This window comes from Peromyscus californicus, unplaced genomic scaffold, assembly GCF_007827085.1.
Source record: "Peromyscus californicus insignis strain IS unplaced genomic scaffold, ASM782708v3 Scaffold_18__1_contigs__length_77618521, whole genome shotgun sequence".
NCBI classification, from domain to species: Eukaryota; Metazoa; Chordata; class Mammalia; order Rodentia; family Cricetidae; genus Peromyscus; species Peromyscus californicus.
The window spans coordinates 8,663,523-8,687,018 of NW_026294480.1; the positions used below are offsets into that span (position 1 = coordinate 8,663,523).

At 50.1% G+C, this 23,496-nt stretch overlaps 1 protein-coding gene across 1 annotated transcript in view; it reads right to left on the reverse strand.

Moving 5' to 3' along the window:
• Positions 1-9,279: 9,279 nt before the first annotated feature.
• Positions 9,280-23,496, reverse strand: part of Dap (death associated protein) — a 56,005-nt gene continuing 41,788 nt past the window's right edge. Inside the window, exons 3-4 of the mRNA XM_052743018.1 lie at positions 11,627-11,669; positions 9,280-10,543 (exon numbers count right to left, since the gene is read on the reverse strand). Coding sequence (XP_052598978.1) covers positions 10,430-10,543; positions 11,627-11,669 — 157 coding nt within the window. The 3' untranslated portion in view covers positions 9,280-10,429. The remainder of the gene's footprint in view (positions 10,544-11,626; positions 11,670-23,496) is intronic.

The following is a 23,496-nucleotide window of genomic DNA, read 5'->3' on the forward strand; positions in this document are numbered from 1 at the left end:
GCTACAGCAGGAGAACTGGGAGCTGCACTCACACCTGGTGATGCAGAGCTGATGCAAGCTTAGGGGGATACAGGTCTGTGGTGCATGACAGGCGTCACCCACAGCCACATCACCAGCCATTTCTCACTGGCCCTGGCTCCCCACAGCCTCACCCCTGACCCTTAGACTTTAGACCTCCTTTTCTTTCTCCTCCTCCTTTCTCTTGCACACCCTTGAAGATCTTCTCATGTGAAACTGGACAGTCAGTGGCAGAACAGGTCATACACTAGGGCATCCTCCTTCCAAGTAACCTCTGGTGGGTTTTCCTCGTGGTTCCACAGAGAAGCTGAAAGGGAATAAGGAGGTAGTAAAATCTCCTCAGTCTTTAAATGGAAACTTGGGCTTTGTGAACATTTGTATCAGGCATGGTTAGGGCCAATTCCACGTAGCCAATAACAACAATACAGTTACAAAGTATCTTCTGCACATACCACAGGCCAGGCATGTTAGAATACTGAAATACAGGGACTGCTACTATTCTTATCTTACAGACCGGGAAACTGAGAGACAAAGAGGACAAGTACCTAGGAGGTCTTGGGACTAATAACAGGAGATGCTGAGAATCAGCTAGGTGTTCAGTCTTCAAGCCTGCACTGCAGTGCTGGACAGCTGGGTGTGGTGGTACATGCCTATAATGCCAGCACTGGGGAGGCTGAGGCACGAGAAGCATGTAAGACAGAGGTAAGCTGGGGCTATATAGGAAATTTGTGAATTTGAGGATAGCCTGGGCTAGCATGATGCCTTGTCTTGAGAGACAGGGAGAAAGACGAAGAAGAAAGATCAGCACTGAAAAGCACAGAACTTAGTGTCAGATTAACCAAAGCTTTGCCACCTGTGTGAATCAGGCTTGTTCTTTTACTTCACTAAACTTTATTTTTCTTGTCTCCAAAATAACAATGTGTAGCAAGTAAGGTTGCTGGGAAGGCCTGGTACTTAGTAAGTTCAAAACGTGGGAAGGTTGATGAAGATGGTGATGACGAAGATGGAGATGCCAGTGTTGGTGGTAGGAGGGTTCTGATGATGATGTTAATGATGGTGGCGGCAGTCGTGTGGTTGATCACAGTGGTGGTTTAGCCCCAGACTTTCCTCCAAGGGATAACTGTCTTGTTCAATGTCTCTGTGATTAATGAAATATGGTGTTACCATGGTTAAGTTTACACAGTTTAAACAAAGCAAATAAGTGCCCACCATTTATCATTACCTCATTATGTTCAGGTTAACTAAATATCCTTGGAGAAAATACTTGTTCACTGAACTAATGCCAGCTCTCCTTCTTAGATATGCTGTTTTGTACCTACAATGTAACAGTCTTTTGGCTTTGTTGTTGTTTGCTGGGCTAACTTAAAAAATTACTCTGTGTGTGTGTGTGTGTGTGTGTGTGTGTGTGTGTGTGTGTGTGTGAGAGAGAGAGAGAGAGAGAGAGAGAGAGAGAGAGAGAGAGAGAGAGAGAGAGAGAGAGGTGTGGGCATGCATGCCACAGGTCACATATGGAGGTCGGAAGACAACTCTGTAGCATCAGTTCTCTCCTTCTACCTTTAAGTGGGATCTGGGGATCAAACTCAGGTTGCCAGGCTTGTTCAGCAAGTGCCTTTACTCCCTGAGTCATCTTTCTGACTCTCCTGGGATAACTGGGGATTTTTTTCTTTGTGATAAGAATAGCTATAAGAACAGTTAAATGATCTAACTTGCTACATTGAGGAAAATAAGTATTAAAGCTGGGAAAGAACTTTTTTTGATGTGATACCAAAACAATCAGTTCTGGAGGGGCAGTCAGCTGTCATCAGTTATTTTAGCACCCCCAGGGAGTGTTAAATGAGTAGGAAGGCCATCGCAAGTCATTGGAAAGACATTGCAAGACATTCAAAGAAGGTTCCTTAGTACACATTACAGAAACGTGACTCTAGATTTTACTTGTTTTTGACAGTTGTTTTTGTTTCACAATCCTCTTTACTTTGAGGTTCTGAGATGAAGCACACCTAAGGAGAGAGGTGTCCTGCACTGGCTTCCGAGCTTGTCAGGTGAAGGTGGAGGCCACATCATGATAGGGAGTAAAATTGGTGAGAAAGCAGTAGACATTGACGGTTGGCTTTGTGTGGTGCTCCGGAGCTTGCCTTTTCCAGCTGTGTGGACTTCCCTAGCTGCATTTGTTGCAGCTGAAAATAGAACAACTTATGATGAGAGGGTCGTATCTTAGTGCGACCTGCAGTCTGTGAAGGGGGCTCCTGAGATGTAGTATTCATGAGTGGTACCCACGCTTGGGTTGACTTTCAGTGATTCAGCTGCCAAGTCATCCATGCACCTCTGAGGAAGCCCTCACCCATGCACCTATGAGCAGGCCTTCACCCATACTCACCCATGCTCACCCATGCACCTGTGAGGAAGCCCAGTAAACTCATAATTCACCAAGCCAGACTTGGGTGAAATCACGTCCTTGGTCTGTCAAAAGTGCCCTCTCAGGGGTGGTTAGGGGTTCATTCATATTTCTCCAGTTCATGAATGGTCTTTGCTCTTCAGGACAGAAATGAGGGTGTGTTGAGGGCTGTGATAGGTAACGACTGTGCTAGAAGACAGGGACACAAGCCAAGGCCAAGGTCCCCTCTGCCTGCAGGCACTCTACCTACTCAAGTTTCTTTCCCAGCAGCCCATTCTGCAGAGAGACGCCCGTTTTCTTCTTTAGCCACTTGTCTTCTTGCAATAAATCCTGATAGCCCTGAGGTTAATCAGCTTGAGTGCACACTGTTCACTGTGGAAAACAGGCTGCAACCATTCAGAAAGAGGTTTGGAGACCTTTCTTAGAGAGAATTTAAATAGCTGAGCCAAAAGCCTGTAAGCGTGTCCTGGCTGCCCTCTGTGAATTGGCTGGGGAAGCCACCAGGGGACATTTATCTCGGTTCTTCTTTGTATCAGCATCGGAGAAAACAACCATTACACTGTAGCTCTGCTGCACGCTCTCCCAGAAGGAAGAGATTTTCTCTATCTAACGCATCCAGGAGCGAATCTGCGTCACGGCAATTTGCTCTACTGTGCTTTGAGGGCTGCGAAGGCATACGAGAGCAGGCGGTGGCAGCCGCTTCCACTGAACGTGCCTTCATCACGGAAACATAGATTATATGTTTTCAAGATTCCAGATAGAGGGGAAATTGCCTTTGACTGTTTAGTTACATTATAATAAACCAAAGGGTTCTAGAACAGGGCAGGCCCGTATGACTTTGATGGTCTTGGCTTTGTTGACCTTTTGAGTGGGACTGCTCTTTGAATGGGGGGGTACTACCAACAGCCCTTCCCTCAGCTTCCCAGTTGTGACATCAAAAAATGTCTCCAGACTCTGCCAGATGTTCCCTGTAGGATGATATCACTCCTAGGTACCAACCACTGTTCTTGGGATAATGAAAGTCCTTATTGATTCTCTAAACACATTCTGTAGTCCCAAGAATCTCTCTGGAAGAGACCATGAAGTGTTCTTGTGATCCGCGTGAAGAACTGAGCCTTCTGCCTTAGAATGCTGGCCTGTCTCTCTCATGTGACCTGCAGCGGTGCATAACGACAATGCCGAAATGTAATAAAAAATCTCATTTAGGGCTTCTGAGTAGAGTCCCAAATCCTCCCGATTATATTAGTTTATTTTATCAGATGGTGTTGGGTTTTTTCCAGTTGACAAATTGGATTTTTTTTTAAGGCATGACAGTTGGATTTATCATAATATTTAGGATAAAAGGAGAGGAAGAGGGAAAAGCATTTTCTCTTGTCATGAATGTACTTAATTGAATTTTAGAATGCCTGTTTGGAAGAGCAAGTTAAATGCTGGACAGAACATTGCAAAGACTTGCAGGCATGTCGGGGCTGTCAGAGGGAAACAGATCCAAAATGCTTTGAGATTCAGACAAACATGAGTTGTGGCGATTTCATGTTGGTTAATTTTCTGTGTCAACATGCCATGGTATCCAGATATTTGGTGAAACATTATGCTCGCTGTCTGTGTGGGGGCTTTTTTGAATATGGTTTAAACTGGTGGACCTGGACTAAAGCAGATTGTCCCCAATCATGTGGCTGAGTTTCAGGCAGTCCCTGCAAGGCTGATGCTTCTGAGAGTCATGGAGGTCTGTCACAGGAACCCTGGGTTCCTATGGCCACCTCAGCTCTTCCCAAGGATGCATCCTACCAGCATAGTCTGCAGCGTGCCCCCACCAGTCTCTGTAGGTTCATGAGCTTCTGTAGGTTCTTTTATAAGGTTCTTCTACTGAGAACGGTGGTCCACACTTGTATTTTTATTTATCATCTATCTATCTATCTATCTATCTATCTATCTATCTATCTATCTATCATCCATCTGCCTACCTATCTCTCTGTCTATCTATCATCTATCTATCTATCGATCTATCTATCTATCTACCTATGATCTATCTATCTACTTATTTGTGTTTGAGACTTGGTCTCTCTCTATAGCCCTGGCTGTCCTGAAACTCACTATGTAGACTAGGCTGGTCTCAAACTCATGGAGATCTGCCTGCCCCTTCCTCTTGAGTGCTGGGATTAGAGGCATGCACCACCACACCTGGTGACTTATACTTGTAATCCCAGCACTAAGAAAGACACAGGCAGGAGGATGGCCAACCTGGTCTATCTAGCATATTGCAGGCCCGTCAGGCCTACACAGACTGTTTCAAAACCACCACCACCACCACCACCACCTAAAAAAAGGCATAAAAGTAGAAGAGAGTCTAGTTGGAAAGACAGGGCTTGGTCAAGAATGACAGGGAAACAAGTATAAATCTGATCAAAATACATTGTGTATGTGAGACTTTAAAAACAAACAGTGTAGGGCTGGAAGCTGGCTTAGCATCAAGAGGGCTTGCTTCACAGAAATGAAGACCCCAGTTCAAACCCCTGCACCCACACACAGGCTTGGCTGTGTAGCCCTGTAACTCCAGTGCTATGTGGAATGAGATAGTATGAACACTGTAGCTTACTGGCTGCCAGCCTAGCTACAGGCTCAGTGAGAGACCTTGTCTCAAGAGACTAGGGCAGAGAATGAGAGAACAGGACACCTCATGTCCTCCTCTGGCTTCTGCTTGTGCTCAGGGGCATAGCCCTCCACCAGGTGCCCATATACCACACACACACACACACACACACACACACACACACACACACACACACACACACATACATACACACACACACAAATAAAAATTAGAAAAAAAACCCACACTGTGTATGGATATGAAATTGTAAATAAGGGCAAAAAAGTTTCCATGAATGTGCTTGTGCATAGTTAGATGCCACTTAAGAATAGGTGTTTGTTCTGAGAAATGAGCCATGACATGATCTAGCCATTTTCAAACCTCACGTGTACTTACACAGCAGTGATAGGTGCAATGCCCCTAGGTGATGTAATCTCATGGAAACACCTAGTTAATACAGAACGAGATGTATGAGCCCATCATGGCCACACTATGTGAGATGTGGCCGTGTATAGTAACACCCTTTGGCTCTGGTTCTCTGGGGATTCCTGGTCTAGGCCACAGTTATGATGAAATTGCAAGTGCTGAAAATCCCCTACTGCTGTCTCCTGGTTCTTCAGGTGCACATGGCCATAGACGTCCCCCTGGAGCCTTGTGAAAGGCCTAGGTTTTTGTTTGGTTTGTGTTTTGATTCTGCAGAAGCCAGCAGGATGCCCCGTCTTGGGGAAGAATTCCTTTTGAGTTTGTAAAAAGCAACATTTAATCAGCACAGCAGTTGGGAAGTTGGGGAATCTGCTGTGGTGGCAGGAGGCAGCTGTTTAGAAAATAATTAATTAATCACAAATCTGCTGGGTCTGCTAATATCTTCCCCCTACCCAGCTCTAGGGCATCTGAGTTTCAGGCTCCACTAGGCCAGGTTATACCCTGCTTGGCTGATGGCCATTCCACTGTCCAGTGGCTGGGGCTACCAGAAGCTGTGGCATGTCTCACCAGTGTCTTGGCTCCTGGATGCACTGAAGGCTTACCTGGCTTCCACACCTGGACATATGGAAGAGTGGTGGGCGGGTGTGCAAGGCAATACTGTGTACCTTCCGGGCAACAGCTGAGCTTGTGATGTTTGGCTGTGCTCCTGGTGCAGCTCAGGATTGGTGATGTCTGGCTGTGCTCCTGGTGCAGCTCAGGATTGGTGATGTCTGGCTGTGTTCCTGGTGCAGCTCAGGATTGGTGATGTCTGGCTGTGCTCCTGGTGCATCTCAGGTTTGTTTTTCCCATCTGTTACCCAACCTCCTGTTGGAATTTGATAATTGGACAGAATTCATAGCATCTCTGATCTTGCTTTATAAATAAGAACGATGGCACATCAAGGTTAATAGAGAACTGTCTCAGCATGTGCAAGGGTTACCTGGGAACTTCTGGGAGATTCTGCAAAGTTCCCTGTGTTATGATGATAAAACTAAGACTTGGGGCGGGGGGAAAGACAAGCTGCCCAAGGGCTTGTGGGTAACAGTCAGACAAAGTAGATCTTAAATCAGAGGCTTATCCTGAGCTCTACGTTCTGTTGTCCCAGGCTCTCGGAGCTGAGGAAAACCTGTAAGATGCGTGTCGCTCTATCTAGAACAAATCCAGGACCCATTTGCATTTGGCATCTGCCCTCCTTGGAGGTGAGGAGGCAACATCGGGCCTTCCTGTTCTAGCTCCCAGGGTTATTTATGGAAGCTTTCTTAGCCCAGGGTCACCCACATAGTTCCTGGTCTAGTTCAGTCTTTTATCTGCCATGTGTGCATTCTGGCATACCTCCCCTCTGCCTCACTGGCACCTCCTCGGTCACATCTGCAGTGTTCCCAGGGGAAATGTCTATACCCTCTCCCTCACCAAACCCCAGTGTTCGTTAGTGCTTCCATGCCAATGGACCCCAGGCTGCAGCCAGCCCTGGCGTCTCTCCCAGTCTTCATTTCAACCTGTCAAACTCTGATCAGTAGCTCTGCTTGAGGCCACGGAAGAGTCGGCCATGAGTGGTCTTTTTTCTCCCATTCAAGTTCTTTCTCCACCGACATTCCTGTTAGTATCACTGTCCCCAGCATCTTGGCTACAGGCCTGAAAACACAGCAATCGCTTGCCCCTCTGCCTCTCACACTCTGTGACCAGATGGGCAGCAGCTCTTCCTTCCCATGGCCATGTGGCCTGTGGCTCTGTGGACCTGATGGCTCTGGAGTCAGAACCATGTGGATGCAAGCCTCAGTGTCGCCATTAGCTGACAGCTACTTTTAAAGAAGCAATCTTTATTGAGATGTGATTCCCAGTGTACACATTTTCTTTTATTTTTTATTTTTTGGTTTTTTGAGACAGGGTTTCTCTGTGTAGCTTTGTGCCTTTCCTGGATCTTGCTCTGTAGACCAGGCTGGCCTCAAACTCACAAAGATCCACCTGCCTCTGCCTCCCAAGTGCGGGGATTAAAGACGTGCGCTGCCACCACCCGGCTACACATTTTTATCTATGTGTGTTTTTCTGTGTGTATGCAAGCATGTATGCCGGTGTGCAGAGGCAAGAAGGGGGCCTCAGATCTCCTGGAGCTGGAGTGATTGGCAGTTCTGAGCGACCCAGTGTGGGTGCTGGGAACTGAACTTGTGTCCTCATCAAGACCAGCAGACACTCTCTCCTAGCTGTGACTTTCCTATTCCATCTGCCCACATCCTAATGGCCCTTCCTCTAGACTTCCATTCTGGACATTGCACAGGGATGACCTTAGATAATGTGTGGTCTTTTGTGACGGGCTTCTTTGACTGGTGTAGTGTTTCCTGGGGTCATCCATGTTGCAGTGAACCACATCCATTCCTTTTTATTACTGATTTATATTCTATTGTATGAATATACCTAATTAAACAATTTATTCTTCAGTAGGTAAGGCATTTGAGTAATTTCTGCCTTTGGGATAATGCTGTTATAGACACTGTGTGCAAGCTTTGTGTAGGCATGTCTTTACGTCTATTGGCCACATGCCAGCGGTAAGTAGCTGGTAGGTAAATGCTAAATTGCTCAGGGAGCCACTAGATTCTTTCTCCAAGGGGCTGCACTATTTCACACCCCCAACAGTACTGTATGAGAATTTTCTACACGTTCTTGTCAGCTCTTGTAACTGCCTGACCTTGCTTGGTTTTAGCCATCTTTCTGCAGCATTTCATTGTGGGTCTAAATTTCATTTCCTTGATGACTATGTAGCACAAGATGGCCTTGAACTCATGATTCTCCTTTCTTAGCCCCTCAGCTGCTGGGATTATAGGCATGTGCCACTATGCCCAGCTAGGACATGTCCCTTTTTATGAGCTTACTGGCCATTAGTGTATCTTATCAGAGAACCGTTTGCTAATGGGACTTTGACACCGACTATGGAGATTTATTTTGTCTTCTCCCACACTAGAACACGCCCACCGATAGGTCACTCGGTGCAAAGCTGAGCCTGGACCACAGACGTGACTGAACCATGAACAGCAGGAGAGGCAGCACCCAGGGCAGTTGCTTGGCGTGGGGCCGGAGCACGTTGTCCCGTGTGTCTTTTCTCTGCCTGTCCATTCTGGGGCTGGTTCTGAAACCTACAGCGGGTGACAGGGGATGCTATGGTGTCTACTGACCACACTTAGTTACCAAGAACATCCCTCTGTCCCTGGATGCAAAATAAAGATCCACATTGCTGTTCTTTATGACTCGGGACACACGAATACCAACAGTGGCCTCCATGGGTGACCAGACTAGCCAAAGAAGGGCAGGGCCAGAGGGAGCTGCAGAAGCAGCCACATGGAAGGTGGCCTTCAACTCCTGATCCTCTCAAGTCCTTCCTGACTTACAGGCAGCTGTGGGTGGAAATTTTCAGCAGCCTGGTGCTGGGGCTCCAGCCTTAGCAACTGGGATGACTTTCTTGTCTAGGAAGATCTGAAGTAGGTAAATGTCTTGCATATCAAAAGCTGTTCAGCATTACCCCTGGGCTTAGTACTAATAATTTTCGTTTAATTTCCCCCCGGGAGGACCTCCCCAGCACAGGGCGAGCTGCTGGACCCAAGCAGGACATGTCCATCAACTGGATTAAACCTTTCCATCTTCCGACAGCTACAGAAGGGACCAGGCTTGACTTGCCAGGTGTCCCAACAGCACAACTCTATGTCTGGGACATCAGTGCTGAGGATATCCATCACGTGTGCCTGTTAACACGTCCGTCCACTGAAGAAACAGCCGGCAGCCCCGGGAAGCTGTAAGAGGGAGTCTCTGAGACATAAGAAGGAGACCAAGGCAGAATGCAGGAGCTTTATTATAATCAACATATTCTCAATGTCAATGATTAAGAAATTCATTTAGGGGAACATGTCACATCCAGTGACCTAGAGCCCACAGACGCACACCAGAGCCAGCTCAGAGTACATGGAACACGAGGCTGCCCCCCAGGGTGCTGAACTAAAAGGGATTGTGGATGCTTCAGGATCTCTGCAACAGAAGGTGAGAAGGTCTGCACAGGGGGAGCTGGTGTTGCCTGCTCTCAGGTCCCTTCCTACATTTGGTTCCACACGACAGAGCAAGGCAGTGGGTTCCATGGCAGTGCTGAGGCCAAGCCTGGGTCGCTAACGTGACCCTTGGTCCCCACCATTTCAGTAATTAAGAAGGAAGAGACCGACCAAACAGGGTCTTGAGGTTTAGGGCCTGCTTCCTGTTAAGTCCACTGCCGGGGCACCAAATGGCGTATAATATTCAAGGAGCCTGTCCCTCCTTCAGTGAAATGGCTCAGGCCTGGTGAATCGTTCCTGAACAGCTGGTGGTGCAGATGCTACACACAGAGCCGCCGCTGCCGTGACCCGCAGCTGACCCCTCTGAGGCACTCTCCATGAGCAGCACTCTAGAAGGTTCTCCATCTGGCTAAAGGAGCCCTCTGACTTTTCAGAAAAGCGGGAATTCTGTAGCCATGAACTGAGGGCAGTCCAGCGTGTCCGAGGGCAGGAAGTACGCACAATTGATGAAAGCCGTATCTATCATAGTGTTTTGTTTTGTTTTCCTAACTTTATCAAATCTCCCCATAGTGGCTTCTTCCTTTTAGGACCAAGAGTAAGGACTTCAAAGGACTGCGTGAGGGGCTTCCTCAGGACTTGTCAAGTTCTGCTAATGGCACTTCTGGTGGCTACAATGACCCTTCAGTGACACGACTAGGACTCTTAGAAACAAAGTTTGGGGTTTGAGCCTCTTCTAGTTTTAAATACGGGGATCCGAGACAATGGGGGTCCACTTTGCTTAGGGGGTTCACTTTGCTTTGTCTTAGGTTTCTGAACTTAGTAAACTGCTTGGAAAGTGCAAGTTCTTTTTTGGTCAGGGGAGAATCGTGGGAGGCGGGCCTGGGTGCTGCTGCTGCTGCTGCAGAGGGTGCTGGGGTCTGGGCGCCGGGGTCTGGGCACAGGTCACTTGCGAGGCTGTTGGATATGCTGTGTTCTTGGAGAAACGTGTTTGTCCATGGAGGCATGTGGCTTCTGGTGGGCCACCTGTGCAGCCGCTGGGGGAAAGTCTTTGTCACCCTGCGAGGAGACAATAGACAGGCTGGTTAACAGTCAATGAATAGCGTGGAGAGAGAGTCCTCCCAACCCAGCCCCGCCAGTCTCCTGCAGGGGTGGGGGATGGGTTAGCAGTGGGCTACTGCTGTGGCTGGCCAGGCCCTGCAGGCCAGCAGAACCAGGGAGCAGACGGTGGCATGAGCCCCCACGATGGGACAGCGGTGACGCTTGCGCGTCTGCCTGGAGAAGACTCAGGTGTTTTCCCATCTGGATCTGTTTTGGTCACGTGAGTCGGGAGCAAGCAGACAAGTCTAGAATCTCACACCGGGATCTGTGAGCATGGCTGGGAACACTGGGCGGAGGGACTGGTGAAGCAGCCTGCGGGGGCCTGGAGAAAGGGCCTGGCTGTGTTCGGCTTCTCACGCCAGCAGTGGGGTTTGATCTGGACAAGGGCAGTCAGGACCATGTAATCGAGGAGTGAGTCTGGCCTTATGCAGACATTTAATATTCTTGCACACAGCAGACCGCCATGGCCTGGCCCCAGGTCTTAAGACGGCTGTGACAGTTTTGTCAGCAAAGTTGTCCCCAACAATGGGAGCTTCCTTGGACAGTGGAGCTTGGATTCTGAGAGAAGAGGGCTCCTCAAAGGTACATGGTGTGGCAGAAAACGTGAGTGCAGTCTGAGGGCCAGCAAACAAAAGCAGTTGGGCAGGACACACACGGGCCTGCCTGGCTGCATACTACTAAACCTTCACTCACAAATACTGAACTGGTATTTCAACTAGGTCTCCTGTGTCGTACCCTGTACTGACGGGAAAACATTTGCAGGTCAGGCCACAGGTCAGGAACAGGTGATTCTGCAGCATGGAGGCAGGTGCTCAGCTGTGGGCAGCACGGATTCCTGATACCCACTGAAGCACGCTCCCGGAAGGAAGTATGTCACTGAAGAAAGCCACCAGCCCCAGGTCAGATGGGTAGCACTGATGCTTATTGAAGACACAGGCAAGAAGAGATCGCCTGGGAGTTCATGCGCCCACACTCCCACAGGAGCAGGTCAGGTGCAGGACCGCCCCCGCTCCACTGTCCCTGTGCAGAGGTCACACTTACCCGGGCAATGACTCCAGAGATGAACACTGTTGGTTTAGGCGGGCTGGAAAACAGAAAGGAGAAAAGGAGGATTCAGTGAATGATTTACACAAGAGAAGGTGACTGTGTCCAGAATGAGCAGTGGTGGCTTCGGCCGCGAGGAGGGGAAGGTTGTTACTTTGTCAACAGCCGGGCTGTGGGGCTCAGGGGCTGTGGGGCTCGGGGGCTGTGGGACTCGGGGGCTGTGGGACTCAGGGGCTGTGGGACTCGGGGGCTGTGGGGCTCAGGGGCTGTGGGGCTCAAAGGCTGTGGGACTTGGGGCCTGTGGGGCTCAGGGGCTGTGGGTCTCAAAGGCTGTGGGGCTCAGGGGCTGTGGGACTTGGGGCCTGTGGGGCTCAGGGGCTGTGGGGCTCAGGGGCTGCGGGGCTCAGGGGCTGTGGGACTTGGGGCCTGTGGGGCTCAGGGACTGTGGGATTCAGGGGCTGTGGGGCTTGAGGGCGGAGGCTCTGGGGCTGCGGGGCACTTCTGAGGTTAGTCCAGGAAGAGTGGGAGAGGAAATGGACTATAACAAATAGCAGGTAAGTTACATAAGAGCACCAGTTCTTTTGTTGAGATGAGTGAGACTGAATTTATGAGACTGTGGAAACAGGCTCCCCATGTGGTAGTCCTTTACAGAGTGCCCACAGCCCATGCTCCTCGCAGTTTCTAACTGGGGGGGACTCAGAGTCAATGCAAACTTCTGGCCCTGGTGCCCCTTACCCCAGCCCTCAAGTATTATAAAGCCAAAAAAAGAAGAAGAGAAAAAGAAGCCAGTGGCACTTTAAAAAATTATGTGTATGGGCATTTTCCTGCATGTATCTGTGCACCACTTGTGTGCCTAGTGCCCACAGAGACCAGAAAAGGGTGTTTGATCCGCCAGAACTGGAGGTGCATTGTGAACTGCCAATGTGGGTGGTGGGAATTGAACCCAGGTCCTCTGGAAGAGCAACCAGTGTTCTTAACTGTTGAGCCATCTCTTCTGCTTCACAACTTTAAAATTAAATGTGTGTGTGTGTGTGTGTGTGTGTGTGTGTGTGTGTGTGTGTGTGTGTAAGAGAGAGAGAGAGAGACAGAGCGAGAGAGAGAGAGAGACAGAGAGACAGACAGACAGAGAGACAGAGAGACAGAGAGAGCGCTCAACCTCAGGTGCAGTGAGTACACTTGGTAATTTTGAGACAAGTTCCTCTCTAGCCTGGAATTTGATGAGGGTAGGCTGGATGGCCAGTGTGCCCCCAGGATCCACCTGTCTGCAGTGCCCCAGCATTATGTGTTTTTAAAACTATTTTATTAGCACATATTAATTGCATAAGTTTTCTTTGTGTTATTGTCAGTTCTTAATTCATATCCAGCTCCCTGAAACTGTCTACAGTACGGGGGGCAGGATACAGCATCAAAGTGATACATGCTCACCGAGGGAAAGAGGTGAGCCCAAACACGTTCAATGGCTGCACTCCCACCCCGCCACAGCAGTGGGTCTCCTTCCCATCTTCCTATGGATCTGGTCGCACTCTTTTCTTCTTTTCTTACAAATGTAGTCACACTGTTTTAGAATCTGCTTTCTGAACTGAGAGCATATTTCTACATATGAAATCCTGCTATGTGCACTGATTTTTCTGGACAGATGCATGGTGCATAGTTTAGAAAAACTAGGATGAGTTGGAGGTAGGGTGCAAGGCACCATGAACGAATGCTCCCTGGAAGAGCCACACCTGTGTGGGAGAGTCTGCGTCAAGATGAGTTTGGGCTCTCTGGTTATCTTAAAAGCCACTCATCATCTACCTCTGCATCTGCTCTTTTGACTATTACACAAAACCTTTGAAATGTGTTAACTAAGCAGGACCGCTAGCTGCCACCAACCCTGAAGCCAAGAACGTCATTAGACAATGAAGCCTACCGCGCAAACGTCTTGTTCTGCAATGACCCCACCTGAGGTGCCCGATCGGTACACTGGTACAGCTGTGTGTGCACTTATGTATGTGTAGAGGCCAGAGGCCAGCCTTGGGTTATTCCTCAAGCAGCACCTATTTGTTTGTTTGGGACAGGTCCTCTCACTGGCCTAGAGTGCGTAGAGTAGGCCCGGCTGGCCGGCCAGTGAGTTCAGGGATCTGCCTGTGTCCACGTCCCCAGCACCGGGATTACAAGTGCACTCTACTACACCTTGCTTCTGTACTGGGTTCTGGGACTCAGGCCATCATGCTTGTACAGCAAACCGCTCTCCCACTCACATGCACTGGTTTATGGGTTTCTTTTGTTCAGGTAACTGCTTCCATGGTTGAACAAGTCATTGGGAGCAATCTGAAGTCATGTTCCTAGACCATAGTAACCTCTACGGAATTCATATTCACCGTCTTGGAATAAACTCTTACTCCCGTGTGAAGGAGGAGCTGTGTTTTGTTCTGACAGTATGAGGGAGGCATTCAGAGGCAGACAGGGGACAGGAGGTAAGGACAAGGTCACAGCCCAGAAAGACTGGGGCAGAACATGGGACTGAAGGGAGGTCCTTGGGACACAGTTGTGCTCAACCCCAGGCCTGCTAGACAGAGGTTGAGGATGTATCTCCTGAGCTTCCAGCCCACCTCCCACAGCTCTGCTACTTGGCTGTGCTGCAGGGGTCCTTCACAGGAAGCCACAGGCAGGCTCTGTGTGCACGTAGGCAAAGGCTGCAGTCTTTAGAAAGGGCACTAGTGTTGACATCCTAAAGATTTTCTCAGAACCACTTGAAATTCCTCAAGTAATTTCTGTTGCGTCATGAGCGGGAGACACTTCATCTTACTAAACAGCTCAGAAACCCCAGTGTAGTGGGTAGCCATTAATAATTTCACCAATACCCCAGTCTCTCTCGGGTTCGCTGAGTGCTTCTGGTGGGGCTAACTGGGTTGGAGTTTTCTCTACAGAGAGGAGTCAGTTTGCTAATTCCAAGCCTCCTCATGTAGTGAAGGAGCTGCGGATGTACAGTCTCAGAACGTGCTGGCTACTTCTCACAGGGATTCCCCCCGGGAAGCTGCAGCTGCAGAGACACTAGGCCCATCCATCCTACGTGCAGCCAGCTCTGAGGAGTCTTTGGGGAGGGCTGCTGTCCTGGTACCAAGGTGAGAGAATAACCAGAGACTGGAAATGATGAGTCTAACCCCTTCCTGCACCCCGTAAAACTTACCATCCTAGTCCCAAGATTCATTGTGTTAAAATGGCTTGGAACTCTGAATTACTTTGTGATAGCTGCCCAAGTCTCCTGGAAACCAGGTTACCAGGGACTCTCATTGGCACCTGCTCCTGGGCATCAAGGACATTTGATCATACCCCAAGGCTGCCTTGGGTACCATCCCTCTGCCTGCCTCCTCTTTTTCCACTCCAGCCATGGCCTGTGGGTATTTGCTGAGTCAAGCGTGACAGGTGGGTGGGGCTTTGCACTATGACTGACAGGAGGTGTGAGAAGCAGGACAGGAGGAAACAGCTGCCTACATGTGGCCCCGGCTCCAGGGCAGGTTGGAGATGAGCCCTTTCCCAGCTCCCACTTTAGCACCCTACCACTCTGTGAGCCTCTCAAGGAAACAGCCATCCTAACCTTAAATGGTTGCAAAGACGTGAGGGCTGGAAGGAGACCCGAGGAGTAAGACTGACCTCTCCTATCCCAGTTACCACAGGCAGGCTTGAGGAACAATGGTCACAGGTTCTGAGGACCCACAGGAAGCTCAAGGACAACACCATCCTTGATGACCAGGTCCTACAAATGCATCTGCCACTGGACCAGTCACTACTCCATCTCAATGTACTCAAAGGGACAGTGGCCCAGAAAGCATGTTGGGACATTTCTGCGGAACAGCTGTGCTTGTGGGGACCACTGAGTGGCAGGTGGGAGAGGCTCTGGCTGTCTGTGGGTGCAGGGATGAGCGGGTGATGGCCAGCTCTGCAATGTCCTGTACAGTGCAGCTACTTAGGTTTTTCTTTTTTTGGGGGGGGGGTAGGGCCGGTAATTTCTGGAACACTGTACCTGAAACTGACCAGGGGCAAGAAGAGGGAACATAGAACAAAATTCCCAATAGCCCTGGTCTCACTGGGGTACGGACAGCCAGAGACCCCGTGGGAAGGGATTTGAGAGGGAGTAAACATAGCACACTGGAGAGGTAAATATTAAATTTCTCTATCAGATTAACATTAAATATTAAAAATTAATAAACAAGCCGGGCGGTGGTGGCGCACGCCTTTAATCCCAGCACTCGGGAGGCAGAGCCAGGCGGATCTCTGTGAGTTCGAGGCCAGCCTGGTCTCCAAAGTGAGTTCCAGGAAAGGCGCAAAGCTACACAGAGAAACCCTGTCTCGAAAAACCAAAAAAAAAAAAAAAAAAAAAAAAAAAAAAAAAAAAAAAAAAAAAAAAAAAATTAATAAACACTAAAAACATGAAGTAAAAAGTTCAAATACTATCTTTTCAAATCTATTTTGGCTGTATGTGTTAACATGTTCGCTCTGCTCAGAGGCTGTGGACCCTGTAGTCCCAGCACTGGGAAGGCTGCGGCAGAGGTACTGGGAGTTGGAGTTTGGAGTCTGGAGGCAGTCTGGGTCACGTGGTGCATTCCAGGCCAACTTGGGCCAGGCGACCCTGTCTCAAAAACAAAACAAAACACACTCTTTCAGTTTACATCCATGTCGTACGTCTAGTGATGAGCACACACCAAGACACCTTTTATCTCCCAGTGCCACTAGGAGCCACACAGCCTCTGGGTGTACAGTGATCCTGCCACAGTGGCTGAGGAAACATGGGCGGCCACATCAACCCTGTCTCTGGCCACGCAGCCGCAGCAGGGCTCCATTTGTTCTGGTGAGGATGGTGTTTGTGACTCGGCAAGTGGTCGGTGTGACCCAAGGTCTGCAGTCCAGTCAAAGGGATTCAGAGTGGAAAGCATGGACCTTCACTGTGAGCACTTGGTTCGTCTGGTTCTGACCCTGTAGCAGGGAGTTCCAGCCACAATTTAAGCAGCGAGCATGCTGATTACCTTGGAGATAAAGGATGGTCATTCCTAAGACCTCAGATGCATCTGATGCTGTTAAATAAATTACCTAGCCAGGTATTGTGGCACACACCTGTAATCCCAGCATTCAGGAGGCAGAGGAGGGAGTTCAAGGCCAGTCTGGGTACTCGAAACTCTGCCAAAACCCAACCAAACCAAACTAAAACCAAAACCAAAAATAGAGTACCAAAGTAATCAGAGATCCTCAAGCCCAGCATGCTTGCAGTGAAGATTCCTGATTTAAGACGTATATAGTCACCTTCAGAGTCCTGTGGGGACACCCTTGAGGCTCTGGTTTGCTCTTCAGGAAAGCCTTCTAAAAAGCAGAGTCCCAGGCCTTCTAATGTGGCCTCGATACTCTAGCTAGTTAACTAAACCAAAATGTATCCTTTTGTCCATTTGTGAAGTATCCAGTTTAGTGCAGTACATTCACCATGTTCTGTTAGCATCTTCATCTCCCACGCCGCTTCATCACCCCAGAGGCTCTGCCTCCTTCAGACAACAGGCTACCTCCTCCACACTGCCTGGTGGTGCCACCTGCGGCACCCGGCTCTTCCTGGGCGGGGCCTGTTGTACTGCCAGCTTCTGTGAAGCTTGGCCAAGAGGCCTCGGAGCTCACTGCCCTTTCTGCTGACCTCCAACTGCACCTTCAGTTGTAAGAAATATTGTTTCCTACATTTACAGAGTAATTCTGAACACTCGAAGATGGAGCTCTGCAGTGCGGTACGGAGCTGTACTTGAACACTCCAGGGTTCGTACACTGCATCCCTACATGTCTGCGGTGCTACAGCCACATGCACTACTTTGGGGTCTCCTTTCCTCTGGTGGAAATCTTTCTGGCAGATGCTGTTGGAAGACTCACCATTATTTTCTCTCAGGAAACAACAGTCACTCCTGCCCTTCCTTGGCCTCAAGCCTCTCCAATCTTTGAAATCACTTACTAAGATTTCAAGGAACTGTGGGCCAGAAGAAGTTCCTATGTGAGCCAGGAGTATGTCCTAGTCATCGGGATGCAGCAGCTTCTCCGTCACATCGGGATGCAGCAGCTGCTCAGCGTCCTGCACACAACACAGGTCACTGCTGTTTCCCCATCAAGGACCACATCAAACTCTCAACAGGGTCAGCTGAGTTCCAAGTTCTTCCTCCGTTACTCCCTAAACTTCCTTGTTGAACATTTCTTATGCGTTCTGGCATTTCACGGCACCCGCCGAAGGCAGGATGAAACACCCACAATGCAGAGGGAGTCAGTGACCCCAGGGAGTGCGGACATCAGGAAGGCTTATATCACACATTCCTAACTCCCCCGGATTCTAGGATAGCAATTTCTGAAATTAATTTCAATATTTCATTTAAACTATACACAAAATGCAACTATCCCAACAGGTCATGAACGTTAAAAGTGACTGCTGACTTCATGTGGCGTTTGCATGTTTACAGGACTTCATAACCCCCCTTGTCAGTAATAGTCACTCAGAGGCTAAAGTGACAAGCTCACTCCATTGAGAGGGCTGGACAGGATTCTGCTGGTGACTGGCCTAACTCCCTGCCTTACGGAATAAGGTACGCTGTGCCTGGGGATCCTGACTGGCCAGTCCGGATGTCTCCCAGGTGACCGACATGGGCTCCTGTAGGACACCCTGTCTAAGGTCGCTCCCTCCCTGGCACTGTGGACATTTTATCCTGCCTGACCCATTCTTTGATTTAGGCTCTCTCAACCATCTGCCCTTTGGGGTGGTCTGCAGTTTTCCGCAGAGCTTCACCAGGTGCCCCTAACACCTACTGGGCCTGGGCCAGGCGCCCGTGTCTGCATACTGTGCTGCCCTAAGCTGCAGAGGGCAGGTGAGCCCGGACCCTGGATGGATGGCAGTACTGTGAAAGTACCAAGAGCTAAGCACCTTCACTCAGGACCTACTGCTGGCGGCTTGTGCCCAGGGAGCTCTGTATCCACTACCCTGCCCAGCCCCACTCCCTAGGCTGTGGTGTGGGGTCCTGCCCTAGCCTTCCTCCTTCAACTCTGGGGGACTTTTAAAAATGCAGAGCCCTTGGTCGCCCAGGATAGATTCTGTGTGGTGGGGGGCTCAGCATCCCGACAGCCAGCTTGTTCTCCCCCCTGGCAGGACCCGGTAGGAGAGTTATCATGTCAGAGCATCTGGGGATGAGCACACATGTCCACGTTTGTCTGTCCACACACGCACATGTCAGAGTGAGAAGCCAGGAGAGCTGGATCTACTGAAAGTCAAAATGGCAACACAGGCATTCTAGAGTTCTGTTAGCAGAACCATTTCCATGTCGGTAGTTTTAATCCGAGTTCGAGACTTTGAAGCTCTTTCCTGTGAAGGCTTTCCTCCAGTCAGGTAAACCCAAGCAGCAGCATTCTAACTGCCGGGAGGATGCACAGCAGCTAAGCGCTGGGAGCCAGACTCGGACCCAAGGCTGCCCGGGGCCTGTGGCCACCATCATAGGCACCCTTAGTTTGATGAGGCTCCCACTTGAGGTATTTTCGTCTGTATACACGACTTCAAGATGCAGCCTTTTAAGGTAAGCAATGCAAATGTAATCCAAGAACCCCCTATTTGACAGAAGTCATTCAGATCTACTAAACATTTGCTTTCTGACTTTGCAATGTTTTTTTTTTTTCCTTTAAAACCTGCCATTTATGTCTACAACACCTAAGCAGCATACAGAGAACTCATGGATCGAGTGTCTCTGGCAAGTGCTCCTTCAGTCTGACGGAGGAAACAGCAGGCCTGAGAGACTGCAGACTTGTTCTGAGTCCTGGTGCTGAGCTCAGGGATTCTTAGGCCGGGCTCTTGCCTGGCAATCTGCCCCAATGTCTCAAACAGCTCAGTTCACGAGCTTCAGGAACACAGTGGAGCAGGGGCTCCAAACGGCACTGAATCACAGGACAGAGGACAGGCCCGAGGGAGGACAGGAGGGAAGGTGGCTTCCTGTCACCAGAGGGTGGGGCTCGGTTCTCAGATGGTGTGTGCTGGGATCCCAGCTCTGCGGCTGATCAGCTGGCAGGCCGTGGCTTACCCTTGCCGTGGCTTAGTCGCTCGTGTGTAACAAGATTGAGCAACACACCCTACCTCCTCAGGTGCTTGTGTGAATGTGCGACACATTCACGGGGCTTAGCAGACAGCATGCACTCTGTGGGTCGGCTGCTAAGAGGACAAGAGTGATGGCGGCATGGCCCCACCTGCTCCTTACCCTCAGATCCTCTGGACACAGGGAGTCACACCCTGCTTATACAGGACAGAATGGCTGCCCACAGTAAGCAGAGAAAGGTCTCAGATCAGAACAGACACCACCACAGACCCTCACACTGCACTAGAAGGAGAGCTCTGCAGGGTTCACTCTACTCGATCTGTCTGTCTGTCTGTCTGACCTGACTCACACAGATGCTTCTTCAGTTCCGAGCTTACTCAGGCCAAGACACAACTGAAAGTGACGTGGTGCCCAAGGGCCGTGAAGAGCTAGAGCCGGGCCCTGGCTTTGGCCTCCCTGTAAAAGAAGACACCAGCGTCAGTTGGTGCCGCCACCTGGCACTTCTGGTGCATGTCTTACTGCTACCAGACCAACAGGGCTCACGCTGACAGGAGACGACATCACAGTCCCTCAGAGGGGCTGCAAAATCACGCCCCACGCCCCACGCCCCAGCTGAAATCGACTGCGCCTTCCCACCAGCCAGGCCGAGCTGAGGGGAACAGCTATTGCCAGGGTGGGGCTCAATTGCAGACAGGGCTCAGTGGCCTGGGGGGGTGGTGCGGGGTTAGAGTGGCGTTAGGGGCCTGGAGGGGACACAGTCGGTCGTGCTGCTCAGTACCCTGGGGACTTTGTGTGTGTGTGTGGGTGGGTGTGGGGGGCAGTGCTGACCCTCGGATGTTACGGTTGAGCTCTGTGAGTGTGTGCATCTCCGTGACCGATGTGAGGACTCCATGCTGAGGTCAGAGCACACTCAAGAAGCAGGCATGTGGTAGCTTTGTCAGGAGAAACTGAAGGTGGCCCGGTGGCTGGGCATCTCTCGTGGAATGCAACTCTTCCTGCTACCCTTTGCACGGAAGCAGAGCTGTGACAACTTGGAAGCAAACCCTGGAGGCTTATTTCGGCTCTGTTTTGAACCTGTGGCCTTGTGTGCTCCCAGAGTTCCCACCTGGGGTGTTTCCCGAAGCATCTCCTAGCAAACAGATGGAAGATGAGTCCTTTCCTGCCACTCTCCGTCCTTTTAATACCTTCCTGGCCTGGTTTTCTGTTATTGAGGTTATTAATTTCACAGACGCCTGAATAATCACTGGCTGGTGAGTGGAGGCTACTGTCTCACTCCGCTGCACCCAGACACCTCTGCCGGCTGAGGCTGCTTCCTGCCGGCCGCCTGCCGCCCCCGCCAGATGGCGCCCTTGGTCCTCTCAGAGCTGGTGAAGGCTGTGGCCAGGCACAGCACCAGGAAACCCAGTGTCTTCTAAGGGAGTCCCTGACAGGCGAGTGAGTCTCAGTGGAGGTGGGACTCAGCCTGAGCATTTTCAGTGAGAGGGAAGGACCCAAGCCCTCTGCTTTGGCACAGGCAATTGGTCGTGTTTTCCAAGAGGGCACGAGCAGGCGATGGCCAGCAGGGGCGAGGCTCGTGTTCAGTCTGGTCTTAGAGCAGCTGTTTGGCGATGAGAAGTTTCCTCACTGTAACTGGTCCTAAGTGCCTGCTCCTTCCTGTAGACCTCACAAGTCCAGCATCTGCCTCTGCAGGACAAAACCTCACCCAGCCCGTCCTCCCAATGGTCCAGAGGTGGCCAGGGCCCGGGCCCGTGGGATGCAGCAGCTCCTGCTTGGGGGGGGGGGGGCAGCTTTAAGGCGCTTCTCTCTAAGGCTTGGCTGACTGGATCTTGAGGGTTGAACCTAGTCTATTCCTTCCACATAACAGAAGCTAAACCTCTCAGGGCAGAGTGAGGGTTAGCCTGGCTTCTACTTAATACCTCATTGTGCACTCCCTCAGGACGCAGTGTGAGAGCTGCCAGCTGCTTCAGGAGGGGCTGTGACCTTCACTTTATCTCTAGACTGTTCCGGAGAGCTGCTCTTGGAGAGGACTCTTTACAAAACAGAATCCTTTCTTTCCTCCTTTTCTTACCTACTTCTCCTCCTTCCCTAACACAGAGGACAATCATCATCGCTGCTCCATGACTGATCTCTCCTCACAGACTTTGTACGTAGTGGTGACCTTGGCGCCCAAGAGTCACTGCTTTCATCCCACCACAGGGTGGGAGACCCCTGGCCACGAAAGTCCAGCACTGCAGAGGAAAGTGTGTGAGGGGGCATTGGAGGGTGTGGGTTATGGACAGCGGCTCTGGGTGTAGATGGGGGGCCTCCTGGCTTCATTTTCTATCTGTAATATGGGAGCGAGATCCGCCTCATACAACAGCTGAACCTTAAATAAACCTATGGCTGTATGTAGCACATCCTTGTTCACAAGCTCACCTTTGGGGGCAATAATGGAATTAATTTTGTCCTCTGAACTGTGACTTAGGAATTCCTCCCTGGGACTGGAGAGATGGCTCAATGGTTAAGAGGATGCACTGCTCCAGCAGAGGACCCAAGTTTGGTTCCCAGCACCCACACTGGGCGGCTCACAACCACCTGTAATTCCAGCTTCAGAGGACTCAATGCCTCTGGGCTCGGGGGCACCTGCACTGATGTGTATATAACCACACATGCTCATACATATAATAAAAAATAAACCTTTACAAAGGGTAATTTCCCTCTCTTTCCTTCGTTTCCTGTCTTCCTTCCTTGTTCTTTCCTCGACTAAAGAATTTCAGGGCTTCTTAGGGCTCATCGGAGGGGTGTCAGGATGTCCCCCTTAAGTTCTCTCTCCTAAGCATCATTGGTACCAAAGGACTGGCAGAAGGCACAAGAAGAAAGGTGCCCCCAGTGCTCAAGAATTTGAAGCCCTGTCTGTCCTACTCCAGCACGCTCTGTATTTCCAACAGGACAAGTTGGCAAGTTGCTTTACTTTGCCGGGGTTCCAGGGAAGACAACTTCTAGGAAGAATTCGGTCAACATCAAAGGAAGAAACACATTTAAAAATCAAACCACATTTGTAAGCGTTCTGTGTTCTATCACACATCAGCGTGGTAGCAAGAAGTGCAGGACAGCCTTCCCCTGCCCCTCCCCGCAAGGGTTTTGGTTGGTGGAAGGCAGCCCCTGCAGATGCTGAGTCAGGAGTTGGACCTGTCTGTAGTGATGTCTGGAAAGCATCCTGGGACGACGGGGTAGGAGCTGCCTGTGTGCTGCTACCCAGAGCAGCCTGAGAATAGTCTGTGTGATCATCAGACTGTGTATAAAACCACACATGCATTAAAAGCTTTACAAGTTCCTTGATTTCAGTAAGCAGCACACTTAAAGCTCTCCCATCTTTGATTCTGAAAGCAGCGATGTTTTTAGGTGCATTCTTTTGAATTTCAATTACCAGGAAGTACCAGGGAATCGCCGAAGCTGATGAGGCAGGTACTGAAAACTCAAGGATTAATTGTTACATCTGGACATAAAATTCAGGTTCCAGGGTTATGCTTTACAACGACAGGGTTTCTGGGGAGCGGGGTTGGTATTCACAGCTCAAGGGACAAAGCATGTAGCTTTAGACTCAAGCTCTACCATGGCTCCTAAAAGAGAAAAACCTGACAAGGCAATGGCTAATGGAGTTCCCACCAGAAAGGGCATAAGGATCAAACCCAGACATCATAAACCACCCGCATCGCTTCCATCTCCAGGTCAGCGGTCACCAGGAGGCGGAACCCAGCAATGAGAGCAATGATGATTTCACCTCCTGGGGTAGCCTCCCCCAACCACTAGGCCAGGAAGCTA